General features: G+C 37.9%; 1 protein-coding gene across 1 annotated transcript in view; it reads left to right on the plus strand.

Moving 5' to 3' along the window:
• Positions 1–16206, plus strand: part of MAGT1 (magnesium transporter 1) — a 153425-nt gene that overhangs the window by 80908 nt on the left and 56311 nt on the right. Inside the window, exon 8 of the mRNA XM_006902874.1 lies at positions 13271–13345. Within this exon, the coding sequence (XP_006902936.1) occupies positions 13271–13345 (75 nt within the window). The remainder of the gene's footprint in view (positions 1–13270; positions 13346–16206) is intronic.

Consider the following 16206-nt stretch of genomic DNA (forward strand, 5'->3'; position numbering starts at 1 on the left):
CATAGGGATTTGATTCTTAGAAGGTCTCATTCATCTATTTTATCCTCTCCTGGTTGTAGATTTTTCTGGATGCTTGGAAGACTGTTTATGTTGTGGATTAGGATTTCTAGCGTTCTTCCAAGCTTTTCTTTAATGATTTTTATAGTTCTCGGTTTTAGTCCTAGGTCCATAATCCATTTTGAGTTGGTTTTGTGTACGGAGTGAGGTGTGGATCTTGTTTGAGTTTTTCAATTTTGCCAGCACCATTTGTTGAAAAGGCTGTAATTTCCCCACTTAACTGATTTTATCTCCTTGTCAAAAATCATTTGACTATATAGGTAAATGGGCTGATTTGGATTCTCAGTTCTATTCCATTGATCTATGTTTCTGTCATTGTGCCAGTACTACGCTGTTTTGACCAGGGCAGTTTAGTAGGAGTTGAAATCAGGGAGTGAGATGCCTTCTACCTTGTTTCTCTTTTTAAGGAGTGCTTTGCTTATTTGGAGCCTCCTCCCATTCCAAATGAAATTGGAGATTGCCTTTTCCATCTCATTGAAGAATGGAATTAGTATTTGTATTGGTATTTCTTTGAACGTGAAAATTGCCTTTGCCTACTGTCATTTTCACAATATTGAGTCTTCCTATCCATGAACAAGGGATATTCTTCCACTTCTCTGGGTCTCTTTTTGTTTCTTGTAGTAATGTTTTGTAGTTTTCTTTGAAGACATCCTTTTCATTTCTGGTTAGATTTGCTCCCAAGTATTTAATCTTATGATTAGCTATTGTGAAGGGTGTTGTCTTTCGTAGCTCCGGTTCTATAGTCTCTTTGTCACTATGGAGAAATTCAATTGACTTGTGTATGTTGATCTTGTTTCCTGCCACTCTACTGAATTGGTCAACTATGTCCTGTAGTTTTCTTGCTGAGTCTCTAGGGTTTTCTAAGTATACTATCATATCATCTGCATATAGAGATAATTTAATCTCCTCTTTGCCAATTGGGATAACTCCTATTTCCTTCTCTTGCCTTATTGCTATCACTAAGACTTCCAATACCATATTGAATAGGAGAGGTGATAGTGGACATCCTTGCCTACTTCCTGTTCTCAAGGGGAATGCCTTTAATCTCTCTCCATGGAGAACAGTGTTGGTTCTAGGGTTCGTGTATACATATTTAAGAAATTCCCCTCTAATCGTGTTTTGTTGAGTGTTTCAATCAGGAAAGGGTGTTGGATTTTGTCAAAGGCCTTTTCTATATCAATTGATAGGATCATGTGGTTCTTGTTCTTTGCTTTGTAATGTGATTAATTATACTGATTGTTGTTATGTTGAACCATCTTTGCATAACTGTTAATAATCCTACTTGGTCATGGTGAATTATTTTTTTTATGTATCATTGGATTCTACTGGCCAGGATTTTATTCAGGATTTTTGTATCTATGTTCCTGAGAGACATTGGCCTATAGTTTTCTGTTTTGGGGATGTCTTTACCTGTCTTTGGTATCAAGGATATGTTTGTTTCATAGAATGAATCTCGGAGAATTCCATCTTCTTCTATTTTCTGAAATAGTTTATGTAGAGTTGGTGACAGTTCTTCTCTGAGTGTTTGATAAAGTTCACTTGTAAAACCATCTGGTCCAGGGCTTTTTTTTTTTTTTTTGGCTGGAAGTTGTTTTATTACCTTTTCAATTTCTTCTTTTGTAATGGGTCTGTTCAGGTTTTCAATTTCAGTTGGTGTCACTTTAGGTAGATTGTGAATGTCCATTTCCTCTAGGTTTTCATATTTGTTTGAGTATAGTTTTTCATAATATTCCATTGTTAGCCTTTTTCTCTTACTTGGTTCTGTTGTGATGTTGTCCGTTTCAACCCTTCCTTGGATTATTTGTGTCTTTTCCTTTGTTAGTTTTGATAATGGTTTATTGATTTTATTGACCTTTTCATAGAACCAACTCCTAGTTTTGTTGATGGTTTCAATTGTTTTTCTGTTTTCTATTTCATTTATTTCTGCCCTAATTTTTATAATTTCAGGTTGTGTTTTTTTGAGGGTGTCGGGTTTTCTTGTTGTTCTTTTCAATTTATTGGAGATATTTGGTTAGAGAGTCAATTGTAACTTTTTTCCTGCATTTGCTTATTGCTATAAATTGACCTCTCATTACTGTTCTAGCTGTTTCCCAGAGGTTTTGGTAAGCTGTGTTTTCATTATCATTTGTTTCAAGAAACTTTTTAATTTAATTTTTCATTTATTCTTGTAATCACTCATGTTCAAGCAAGGTGTTGTTCAACTTCCAAATGTATGATTTTCCCCCCTTTATCCTTTTATTATTAATTTCTAATTTTGTAGCACTGTGGTCTGAGAAGGTGCTCTGTATTATTTCTATGTTTTTAATTCATTGATTCTTGACTTGTGGCCCAAGAGGTGATCTTTCTGAAGACCATTCCATGCACAGAGAAAAAGGTATACTGTGCTTTTTTTGGAGTGTATTAGCCTATAAATATCTATGAGATTAAGTTGGTTTATTGTGTGGTTTAATTCTTCAGCATCTCTGTTGAGTTTCTTCTGGTAGGTCTATCTTTTCTTGAGAGTGATGTATTGAAGTATCCAACTACTATAGTAGTGTTACCTATTTCCTTTTTCAGTTTTGTCAATGTTTGTTTTATAAATTTTTCAGGTCTATCATTTAGTGCATAGTTATTTATTATGGTTGTTTCTTCGTGTTCTATTGACCCTTTAAGCATTATGTAGTGACCATCCTTGTCCTTTGTGATGGTTTTTGTATTGAAATTTATTTCATCAGAAATTAATATTGCTACCGCTTCTTTTTTCTAGTTGCCATTTGTTTGGTATATTTTTTTCCCCCATCCTTTTCTTTTTAGTCTTTCTTTATCTTCACTTTTCATGTATGTCTCCTGTAGCCAGCATATTGATGGATTTTGGGGTTTTTATCTAATCTACTAATCTTTTTCTCTTCACTGATGCATTTAAACCATTCACCTTCAGTGTGATTATTGAGAGGCATGGTTTTATTGCTATCATTGTTTTGAGTTATTTTTGATGTTGTTGTTAGTTCCTTTGGTCCATCCATCCTGCTTTCTGTTGCACCACAGTAAGGAGGACGTCTCTCAGTGTTTTCTGCAACGCTGGTCTTATTTTTACAAACTCCCTTAGGTTCTGTTTTTCTGGGAATATCTTGATGTCTCTTTCATATTTGATGGACAATCTCGCTGGGTACAATATTCTTGGTTGACTGTTGTGTTCTTTGATTGATATATGTCATTCCAATATCTCCTCGCTCACATGGTTTCTGCTGAGAAATAGGCACTTAATCTTTTCTGCTCTCTCTTATAAGTTACTCTTTGTTTCTTCCTCACTGCTTTCAGAATTCTCTCCTTATCTTTGGTTTTGGCAAATTTGACTATGATATGCCTTGGTGTTTTTCTTTTGGGATCTATTTTATATGGTGTACTCTCAGCTTCTTGAATATATATTCTCTCATTCTTCATTATGCCTGGGATATTTTCTTCTAGTAATTCTTCCACAACTTTTTCAGTGCCTTTACTTGCTTCTCCCTGTTCTGGAACTCCAATGATGCACATGTTATTTCTCTTGATGGTGTCCCACATTATTCTTAGGTTTTCTTCTTTTTCTTTCCTTTTTGATTCTGCTTTTTGCTCTAGCAGATCACTGGTGACAATTCTATCTTCTATTTCACCGACTCTGTGTTCCATATCTTCAACTCTGTTCATGCATCCCTCCATTATCCATCATGTTGACAGCATCATGTTGGTCCTCATATTTTGGATCACAATTTCTTGTTTTTCCAGAGACTCTAATGCCTCATTTGTTTTATCTTCATTGTTTTGGATTGCTTTTTTTTTATTGCTTTTTTAAGCTACTCCTGGTTTTTGCTTGCAGTGTCCTGTAATTCTTCAAGTTTGTCTTTCACCCATTGAAAATATTCAGTCATTGTTCTTTTAAATTCTGTGTCAGAAAGTTCCATCAGACTTTCTGGCTTCAGGAAATCAATTGATACTGCTTCACTTTTGGGTGGTGACGTCTTGCTTTGCACTTGTGCAAATTGTGAGGTGGCCTGTTTCTTTCGTGATGATTCTGTGGTAGGATTTTTCATGCCTGAAATGGTGATAGGTTCTTGATATGAAGTCACTGCTACAGAAGAGGGTGTATCTGTTATGTTGCCTGTGTTCTTCTCTGAATTTCTGAATCAAGGGAAGTGTTCATTCAAGGCCTGTGGAAGTGGCCTGTTCTGTTGGATATTTGTTACAGCCAAGGCAGACCAAGGTGCTTCGGATTAAAGTTGACTGGATATTAGGAGACACGAGGCTGAGGATGAGAGGGTAATAGGCAGGGCAGGCACCAGCACAGTTGTATGCCCGGTTGGCATGTGCTCAGATGCCACACGCGGGGACCTCGCTCAGGCTGCAGCTATATGAATCGCATCTCGGTGGGATAGCTGTCCAGGTGGACAGTGGGAGAACCTCACTCAGTTTGTAGCTGTCCCATTCATGCTTTGTGGGGACAGGGGGACTACCTGCCTGCATGTGGATATGCAGGGACCTCACTCAGGTTGCAGATGTTCTGCTGGTGCCCAGCTGGTCTAGCTTCCGGATGCGCATGTGCCAGGATCTCACTCTATTTGCAACTCGCCCACTCATGCCCGACAGGGCTCCCTGCCTGGGTACTGATGTGTGCAATCCTGCATGAGGAACTTACTCAGTTTGCAGATGTCCCATTTGTGCCCGGCAGAGCTACCTGCCTGGGTGGGGATGTGTGGAGACCTCACTCAGGTTGTAGCCTGGCTGACGCCTGGTGGGGCTAGCTTCTAGATTGGCATGCATGAGGCCCTCACTCATTTTGCAGCTGTCCCACTCGTGCCTGGTGGGGCTACCTGACCATATGGGGTCTCGCAGGGACCTCACTCAGGTTGCAGCTGTATGGCTTGCCTGGTGGGGCTAGCTTCGGGGTGGTCATGCACAAGGACTTCAGTCAGGTTGCTGGCACACAGTGGGGCAGGGGCTATAGCACTTGGTCCAGCGCTGCAGGCAGTCTGGCAGGGCAGGCAGTCCGGTGGGTCAGTCAGTCCGGCAGGGCAGTGCTTTACGACTCCCCCCTCTTTTTATTACTTTATTGTGCAAATATGTATATAACAAATTATTTTCCAATTCAACATTTTTCAATTACAATTTCAATGTCATTGATTTGTCATATTGTATAATCCTTATGACTATTTTCAAGTTAGTCTAACATAAGTTACTTTTGTCAATGCGCCTATAAAATCTGCTGATAAAACTTGTTCATACTGTTTCGGTTACTGCCTTTGTGTAGTAGGCTTTGAGGTCAGGGAGCGTTATGATTCCCATTTCATTTTTCTACTTTGGAAGTGCTTTACTTATTTGAGGTCTCTTTCCTCTCCAAATAAAATTGACAATTTCCCTTTAATTATTTCCCCACATTCATTCATTGTTGCACTTTTCTCCCTGCCCGCCCCCATACCCCCCAACCACCCCCCAGTACACTCTTCTCTTTGAAAGTAAAAGTTCCCCTATTGTTTTGCAATCCCTCCCCTCAGGTCCACTCCATATATGCATCCTTTGTTCTGGACTCCTGTCATGACAATAATACCTAATCACAAATCCCTTTTAAATAGTTTACTCCCTCATCTACAGTATACATTATTTATCCCATCTTTCTCAGTCTCTCCCCAACCCCGATGTCAGTCCTGTTTACAACAGTGGCACTATGCAGTATTTGTCCCTTTGTGACTGAGATGTTTCACTCAGCATAATGTCCTCCAGGGTCACTCATTGTGAATAATATTGCATGAGTTCATTGTTTTTTCAATGCAGCATAGTGGGTTAAATACTATTTGACCCAGCAATTCTACTACTGGGAATATGCCCTAAAGAAACCATAACTGCCACCCAAACAGATATATGCACACCCATGTTAATTGTGGCTTTGTTCACATTAGCAAAACAACCTAAATGTCCATCAACAAATGAATGGATAGAGAAGTTCTGGCATAGTCACACAATGGAATACTATGCTGCATTGAAAAACAAGGAACTCATGAAATATTATGGAAAATGGATTACCCTGGAGGACATTATGCTGAGTGAAATATCTCAGTCACAAAAGGACAAATATTGCATAGGGCTACTGTTTTAAAACAAGACTGAGATCAATGTTGAGGGAAGGCAGAGAAGGAGGGGATGAATGATGAAACATATGAGGGAGGAAACTGTTTAAAAGGGATATATGATTAGGTATTATTGTCATGACAGGAGTTCAGAATGAAGGCTGCACAATGGAGTGGACTTGGGAAGGGACTGCATAGTAATGAAAGAGTTTTTCTTTTACTTTTCAAGGAGAAGAATGAATTGGGGTGGAGGGGGCGGACAGGGAGAAAAGTGCAACAATGAATGACTGGAAACCCTAAGTCTCTGTAAACTTTCATTAAAATTAATTTTTTAAACCCCCTTATTGGTTTTTTTTGGTTTTTTTTCTATAATTATATTTTATTAATTTTAATAAACATTTACAGAGATTTTGGGCTTCCACTCATTCATTGTTGCACTATTCTCTCTACCCTCCTCCCAGTTTGTTCTTGTCCAAATGCCACAGTGCTTGTCAAAGCCAGTTCTGATTAATCTTCTTTGTCAGTGTATCCTTTGCCATTCCCTATCATTCCTCCCTGAGAGAGACTTCACCCTGTCATAAGGAAAAGGGGACAGCGTATTCTCTTAGCTACTTCCTGCTGAAAAGGGACGCTGTGGGTTTCAGGGTGAAGATCTTCTCTCACTGCTCTAAAGGGCCCCTTTGGCAGTAGGAAACACATAGACTATTATGGAGATTGATTTTGGAATTTAGATGCACTCTTATTGATTGTGCTTGGCTGTACATGTACATATCCTTGAAGATGTATCATGGGGGTGTTGCAACCTAGAAGACACAAATTTGACTAACAAGTTATAAGTACATGAGTCCAAAAATTATGGAAAAGTAAAAGAAAAGATTCTTTCATTGCTTTACAAACCCTCCCCCAGGTCCCCTCCACCATGCAGCCCTCGCTCTAGTCTCCTGTGATGACAGAAATACCCAGTTACATCTCTCTTTTAAACGGTTCTCTCCCTCCTCTGTTTCAGTGCAGTATACATTATTGAACCCATCTTACTCAGTCTCTCCCCAACCCCAAGGACAGTCCCATTCTACAACAGTGGCATCATGTAATATTTGTCCTTTTGTGACTGGGATATTTCACTCAGCATAATGTTCTCCAGAGTCAACCATTTTGAATAATATTGCATGAGTTCCTTGTTTTTTAATGCAGCATAGTATTCCATTGTGCGAATATACCACAGCTTCTCTAGCCATTCGTTTGTTGATGGGCACTTAGGTTGTTTCCAACTCCTTGCTATTGTGAACAAAGCTGCAATAAACATGGGTGTGCATTTAAACCCCCTTACTGTAGAATGAGTATGAGGATCCAAGGCTGGGAGGAGGGTGGAAATAGAGGGGTTAGGATGGGGCTGTTAGGGTGTTAATCATAGGGTTGCATAATTCGATGTTTGGGTGGGGTGAAGGAAATGGGAAGGATCTTTTGTGAAAAACAATGTGTTCAAACTTTGTAAATAAATCAGAATAATTTAAAGTGTTGGTAAAAATGAGCTAATGTAATGAAGGAAGAAGTTCAAGTTGCACGGAAGGCACTGGCAAAAGGTAAGGCCCCAGGAATCAATGGAATACCAAATGAACCCTTGACTGCTAAGAGAACAAACAGGTCTGTCCTGGAAAGGATGAAATCAAGTTGGTCTTGGATAAAAGGAGTTTGAAGCTCTATCTGAAACACTTTGAGCGTGTTACCAGAAGGGATCATTCCTTAGAGAAGGACATTATGTTTGGAAAAGTGGAAGAACAGCACAGAAGACGACTCCAGATCAGATAGATTAACATAGTACATAAGATAGTGGGAGTAGGTATGTTAGAGACAGTGAGACTGGCTCAGGATAGGGCAGGGTTCAGAGCTATTTATTGTACATAGGGTCGCTATAAGTTGCAGTCAACGTGATGGCACATAACAATAACAATCCTATAATATGAAAGTTCTAAGATAAATCAAACTTTAATAGATTTGAAGAGAGGACTGTACAATACTACAATAGGAGATTTTTAACACATCACTTTTGATGAAAAGACTACTAGAAAGATATTCAACAGATATGCAGAAGAACTAAACAGTATAGTGAACTAATTGGATCTTAAACATATATAGAATATTTCACCCAAAAAAGAGCACAATAAACATTCTTTTTCAGTGCACATGGAATATTCTCCAGAACATGTCATATGCTAGGTCACAAAGTAAGAATCAGTAAATGGAAAAAAAAATAGAAATAGTGCAAAACATCATCTTCTTAGATTACAATGCTTTGAAATTAGAAATGAACAAGAAAAACAAGGGAATAAATGACGTACATGAGAATGAAATAACGCTGAGTTAACACTGTTGAGTAACAAGAATTTTTTTAAATAATTAAAATATTTTCTTGAAACAAATGAGAATGAACACAGCATATCAAAATATCTGGGACACAGCAAAAGGAATACAAGAGGTCAGTTTGTACTGATAAATGCATGCAACAAAACCGCAAGTACAGACCTCCTTTCTGACTTATTGTTTCTTAATCTGCCCTAACTGTATGATAGAATTTTAACCTTGTGAACAGTACATGATAAAGAATAAAACAATTTACTTTTCTCTGACGAAAAAAAAAAACCCCACCCAAAAACCAAAAGTACAAATTTAACCCGGAATTTGCACCATTTAGAAGAGCAAGAAGCCTACAGACTCCAAAAGAAAGATTATAGTAATAAATGAAACAAAAACAATGAAATCAGCCTGACTAGATTCTTTTAAAATATTAATAAAATTGACAAGGCCCCCATCAACAAACGAATGGGTAGAGAAGCTGTGGCATATTCAGACAATGGAATACTACGCTGCGTTGAAAAACAAGGAACTCATGCAATAGTATTCAAAATGGGTGACCCTAGAGGACATTATGCTGAGTGAAAGATCTCAGTCACAAAAAGACAAATACTGCATAGTGCCACTGTTGTAGAATGGGACTGACATCATGGTTGGGGTAAGACTGAGTAAAACTGGATAGATTATGTATACTGCGTTGAAACAGATGAGGGAGAGAGCAGTTTAAAAGTGATATATGATAGGGTATTATCACAAGAGTCCAGAATTAAGGTTGCATAGTGGAGTGTAGTCGAGGCGGGGGGATTGTATACCAACAAAGGAATTTTTCTTTTACTTTTCAAAGAGAGGAGCGAACTGAGGGGGGACGGGTGGGCAGGGAGAAAAGTGCAACAATGAATGAATGGAAATCCAAAATCTTTTTAAATATTCATTAAAATGAATAAAATAAAAATTTAAGGCCCTGGAAAAATAAAAGAAAAGAAGATGCAAATAACATAAACAAGAAATTGAATGAATGATGTCACAACAGAACCAAATTAAGTAAAAAGGATAACAACAGTTATATGAAGAACCATATTACAAAAATTTTTATCACCTAGAGGAAATGGAAAAATTTTGAGATACATTTCTTACTTGAACTAATACAGAGTTAGAATATTTTAACAGAATAACAAAAGAAGACTTTAAACAAGTTATAAAACTATTTCCAATCCCATTCTCCCTAAAAATCGAGAATTAACAGGTGAATTCTGTCATCACCCTAAATCCTAAAACAGGTAAAGATGCTACTTTACAAGAAAATGATAAGAGTTGTGGAATAATATTGCTTTATCCATCTCTCCCTTTGCAAAGTAGTTTAACTCCTTTTAGCAGTAGTTTTACTTTGCAGAGTATTTTTCCAATAAACCTCTTTCTATCCTTGCATGTTGTTGCTGATTGCCTTCGAGTCAAGCACGACTCATAGTGACCCTATGAACAAAAGGCCTGAAGCCCCTCTACAACTATCAACATTTGTCAAAGTTCATAGTTTCTGGAGACATGTTATTTAGGAATTGGATGCCACTCCTGCTTCCAAACCTGTCATACTATATTATTGTTGTTATGTGCCATTGAGTCGGCTGCGATGTTTAGCGATCCTATGTACAGCAGCTCTGAACCCTTCCCTGTCCTGAGCCAGTGTCACTTAATCTGACACACCAACCCCCATTGCCCCAGTTACTGCATCAATCCATCTCATCTGGGGTCTTCCTCGCTTGTGCTGTCCTTCCACCCTTCCAAGCATGATGTCCTTCTCTAATGACCAGTATCTCCTGGTCACGTGCCCAAAGTAAGTGAGTCAGAGCTTCAAAATCCTAGCCTCCAAGGAGAGACTTGGTTTCACCCTCTCCAAGAGACCTATTTGTTTTCTTGGCAGTCCATGGTATGTTCAAGACTTCTCTAACACCACAACTCGAAGGCATCTATTCTTTTGTCATCCTTAGTCATTGTCCAACTCTCTGAAGCATAACAAGTAATTGAGAGTACCATGGCCTGGATTAGGCACACCTTTGTATCTAGACTTACATCGTTGCTCTTCAACACTCTGGAGAGGTCTGTGACAGCAGATTTAGGAGGAGAAAACAAAATTACAGTCAAGTGTCTCTCGTGAATGTAAATGTATAATTTCTCAACAAAGTCCTGACCAATGGCATCTAAGCTCATATTAAAGAAAAAAAATCGGACTTCATGATCAAGTGGCATTCACACCTGGTATGCAAGCATAGTTCAACATTAGAAAAACAATCCACCACATAAATAAAACAAAGTGTAACAACCACATTATAATCTCAGCTATTGCATAACAGGCCTTTTGACAAAATTCAACACCTTTCCTGATTAAAAAAAAATTCAACAAATAGGAATAGATGGGGAAAACCCTCAACATAATGAAAATCATATATACACAATCAATGGCCAACATTACTTGCAATGGAAAGAGATTGAAGGTATTCTTCTTTCAAAGAAGAACTAGAAAAAGAATAAACTTTACCACATTCTTTTTCAATGTTGTATTTGATGTCTGAGAGCAGTAAGGACAGAAAAATAAATATGAAAGGAAAATGTCACCCAAATTGACACAGAAAAAATAAACTGTTTGCAGTTGATATAATCCTATATCTAGAAAAATCTCAATGATAGCAAGAAAATTATTGGATTTAATAGATCAATTCAGTAATATGACACAGGTTACGAGGTAGACATACATCAGACAGATTCCTATACAGTAAGAGTTCTGTAATGGAAGACGACAATCTGTTTATATAGATGTAACGCGATCTTGATCCAGAACCCATTGTCATTCTTCAAAGAAATGGAACACACCAACTTTATATGGACAGGAAAGGACACTGAATAAAGAGATATGAAATATAAAATAGAAGGTTTTACACTTCCTGTTCTTAAAACCTACACAGCAAAGTAGTCAAAGCAGCAACAGATATATTGACCAATTGAATAGGTCTGAGGACTCCAAAATAATTATATCCACCCATGAACACCTAATTTTTGACAAAGAGATGAAATCCATTATATGGGGAAAGACAGTTTCGTTAACAAGTTTTGTTGGCAAGCCTGGAAATCTATTTGCGGAAAATTCAGATGGCTCAAGGACCTCATTGTAAAATATAAAACTATAAAAAGTCTATCAATGAAACAGTTGGAGCCATTTTAGGAGCTTTAAGCTATGGCATAGACTATGAAATATAACTGAAAATTCACAATAAGGAAAGGATAGTCAATTGAGACCTCCAAAATAAAATAAAATCTAGGGTATTCCTTAGAGGCAAGGATGACAAAATTTTGTCTCGCTCAATTTGGACATGTTGTTAGGAGGGACCAGTCCTTGGAAAAGAACATCATGCTGGTAAAGGTGGAGGGTGAAAGAGAAGACCCTCAGTAAGATGGATTGAGACAGTGTCTGTAACAATGGACTCAAGCATATCAGAGAAGGTAAGGATGGGGCAGGCAACATTCAGATCTAATTATTCATAGGATTGCTATGAACTCTATGGCAACTAACAATATTAACATTTAAATTCTTATGTACACCAAAGGATTTCTCCAAAGGTAGAAAAAGAGTACCTATTTACAGATCAAACTATTTGACAACGACATATCTGTTAAGGAAATCTGAAAATTTATAGGAAGTGCCAACACCTCAATAAATGAATCAAATTACAAAATGAACAGAGGACATGAAAAGACACTTTAAAAATGCTCATTAACTATTCTCTCTGGTAGTATTTCATTTTGATGTATATGGGGTTACTATGGTTTGATATGTGTGTGTGAATATATGTGTCTATGCATAATTAATTTGAAAAATTTTATCTGCTGTCAGTATTCACTGGACTATAAGGTACTTCTTTTGTTTTCTACTAAAACACATTGCATTGATTTTAGAATTTCACTATCACATGTTACCTATTTGCTTGGATAGTTCTACTTTGTCTTTATGAATCTCCTGTTATTATGCTGGAATCTCTTACTGGTTCAAGCAGTTAAAGTGCTCATCACAAAACAGAAAAGTTGGACCTTTAAGACCATCTGGGAGCTTCTTGAAAAAAGACCTGGCAATCTACTTCTGAAAAATCAACCACTGAAAACCCTAGGCAGCCTACTACTACTCTAATAGAAAGTGATGTGCATTGAACTTTACAACAACTGAAGGAAAGTGAAGTTATTGAGTTTTCATATCTTCATTAGAATAGGACAAATGTGCATAACTTAGTAGTAATTTGTGCTTAAAGATTAACTGTTGACACTCAGGAACAATTTGTTAAGTTATTTTTCAAATAATTATTCAGGAGTGGGCACAGTTAAAGCAACTTTGGTTACCTGGTGGGTAAGGAGTTGTGCGCCAACCCAAAGACATGCAGTTTGAATTCTCACCTGTTCCTTGGAAGAAAGATGGGCAATCTTTGCCCTTGTGATTTGCAGCCTGTGAAAAGCTGATGGAGGGTCGGCTATGAGTCTGTTCTCTCTCACGGTCAATGTTTTTAAGTGAGGCACAGTGAGGAAAGTATTAATTTCTACTACTGCAAAAGAAATAACTTTTCAGCATCAGTATTTTTACTCTATATTTAGACTAAGTGTTATAGATGCATGATTGCACCTTTTATTCTTTTATGTGTTTTTAATGAAACATTGAAAATTATATGTTTAATTTTTTTCTTCATGTAAGACTATGGATATCATTAAATAATGTCTTTTGTGCCTATGTAAATTTCTCCTTAAACATTTTTTATAAGATGGTGGAGTTACCTTAGGGATGGTACTTTTGTGTGAAGCTGCTACCTCTGGCATGGATATTGGAAAGCGAAAGAGTAAGTACATCCTTTTCCAAATGTAACAATTCTGCCTATCTTTTTTAACATGGTCATTATAGGACTGTATTTCCTTTTTTTAATATGAGTGAAGTTTGCAAATGATAATTGGCTTTATATTTAGTTATTTATAGACATTTTATAATATCAATTACAATTGATTATTATAATTCACTAATTACAATGTTTCATGAACTCCTTATTGTATATAGACTTTCACATCAACCAATTTATCTATTAATTTTCACTCCCTTCTTATCACTGGTAAGCATCCAAGACTGATTCTATATGTGTGTAAACCTTTCTTTAGCTTTTTTGAATGGTATTCTGATACTGTAATTGTCCTCTTTTCACTGACTTAAACTGCTCAGGATAATTTCCTCCAGATTCGTCCATGTTGAGCACTATTTCATGATGTCTTTATCACTTTTTGGTGAGACATAATATGCCATTGTATGAATATACTATACTTTCTTTTGCTAATTCTGCCTTTAATATTGAAAATAGAATGTCCTTTCTGTTTACTTCCTTATATATAGGATAATACTGTTATTTTCTTTAATATTACAATAATAATATATTATTCTAAAATACATAAAAAAGGCCAGGAATATGAAGCATTTTAGAGGAAGGATTCACCCATTACTCTTCTTTTTTTCTCTTGTTGTGTACCGTCGAAGGATTCGAATGGCGCAGGAGGAGATTGCCCCTCCTTCTCCAGCAAAGCATCTGGTGGATTCGACCCACACACCTTTGGGATTGCAGTGCAGCTTCCGTGGCACTAGGCCACCAGAGCTCTCTTCACCCATTACTCTTGTTGTTGTTACTATTGTTTTGTTCCATCAAGTCACTTGCAACTTATAGTGACCCTATGTATAACATCCCTAAACCCTGCTCTACCCTGTGGCAATCTTATTGTCCCTGACACACCTAGTCACTGAATCAATACATCTTCCTCTCTTGCGCTGTCCCTCCTCCTCCCAAGCATGATGTCTCTTTCCAAGAACTGGTCCCTCCTTGCAACATGTCCAAAGTATGTCATACGAAGCTTCAGAAACCTTGCCTGCAAGGAGCACCCTGATCTCACCCTCTCTAGGACAAACCTGTTTGTTCTCCTAGCCGTGCATGATATTTTCAATAACCTTCTCCAGCACCATAACTCAAAGGTGTCAATTCTCCTTCTATCATCCCTGGTCATTGTCCAGCTTTCTGATGCATAGCAAGTAATTGCAAAGACCATGGCCTGAATCAGGTGTACCTTAGCCTCCAAACTGACATCGTTGTTCTTCAGTAGTTTGGAGAGGTTCCTGACAGCAGACTTTCCCAATGCAATTTGTCTTTTAATTTCCTAGTTGCGGGTACCAAGAGTGTAGATTTTAGAGCCCAGAAAAATAAAGCTGTCAACAATCTCATTCTCTTCATTGTCTACCATGATGCTGCCAGTCAACCAGTAGTGAGAATCTTTGTTTTCTTGATGTTGAGCTTCAATCCATATTGAAAGCTGTAGTTCTTGATATCCTGCAGCAAACACTTCAGATCCTCCTCAGTTTCAGTAAGCAGGGTTGTGTCATCTGCATAATGCAGATTCCACTCCTGATACCACACTTCTCCTCATACAGCCCAGCCTTGCAGACATAGATTAAAAAGGTATGGAGATAGGACACATCCCTGGCATACATCCTTCTCAATTCAAGCATTATCAAGTGTTGTGGGATTCTCATTCTTCTCAGAGTTAGCCACAGTTTATTGTGATTCACATAGTCAAATGCCTTTGCATAGTCAATGGAACACAGATAGACATTCTCTACCACAAAACCCCCTAATTTTAATATTCAATTTCCTTCCATTTTTTAAAACCATTTTAGTTTTTTCTCTTTTTATTTATTAATTTCAATGAAAATTTATAGAGACTTTGGATTTCCATTCATTCATTGTTGCACTTTTATCCCTGCCAAACCCTACCCCAAGACACTACCCTCTTGGAAAAGTAAAAGAAAATTTCTTTCATTGTTTTACAATCCCTCCCCCCACGTCCACTCCACTATGCAGCCTTCACTCTGCACTTCCGTCATGAGAAAAATACCTAATTACATATCCCTTTTAAACCATTTTCTCCCTGATTTGTTTCATGCTGTACACATTATTGAACCCATCTTTCTCAGTCTCCCCCCAACCCAAATGTCAGTCCTGTTTTACAACAGTGGCACCATGCAGTATTTTTCCTTTTGTGACTGAGATATTTCACTCAGCATAATGTCCTCCATGGTCGCCCATTTTGAATAATATTGCATGAGTTCCTTGTTTTTCAATGCAACATAGTATTCCATTGGGTGAATATACACAGCTTCTCTATCCATTCATTTGTTGATGGGCACTTAGGTTCTTTTCAACTCCTTGCTATTGTGAACAAAGCTGCAATAAACATGGGGGTGCATATATCTGCTTGGGTGTCAGTAATGGTTTCTTTAGGGTACATTCCTAATGGGGTCCTGCCCCATTATATCGAGCAGTTTTACCGAGAGAAGGGACGAGGATTAAATGAAGACGCAGAGAGGCTACGGGCTGATGGCGGATGTTGTTGTTGTTGTTATGTACCGTCGAGTCGCCTGTGACTCATAGCGACCCTATGTCAACATCCCTAAACTCCGCTCTGTCCTGTGCCAATCGCACTGTCTCCGACACTCCCATCCCAACTATCCCAGTCACTGAATCAATCCACCTCATAGAGGGCCTTCCTGTCCTCCGCCGTCCCTCCACCCTCCCAAGCATGATGTCCCTCTCTAAGGACCGGTCTCTCCTCAAAACATGTACAAAGTGTTAGAGCCTCAGAATCCTTGCCTCCAAGGAGCCACCCGGTTTAA

Source organism: Elephantulus edwardii, unplaced genomic scaffold (assembly GCF_000299155.1).
Source record: "Elephantulus edwardii isolate Elephantulus edwardi_28Jun2011 unplaced genomic scaffold, EleEdw1.0 scaffold00464, whole genome shotgun sequence".
Classification (NCBI taxonomy): domain Eukaryota; kingdom Metazoa; phylum Chordata; class Mammalia; order Macroscelidea; family Macroscelididae; genus Elephantulus; species Elephantulus edwardii.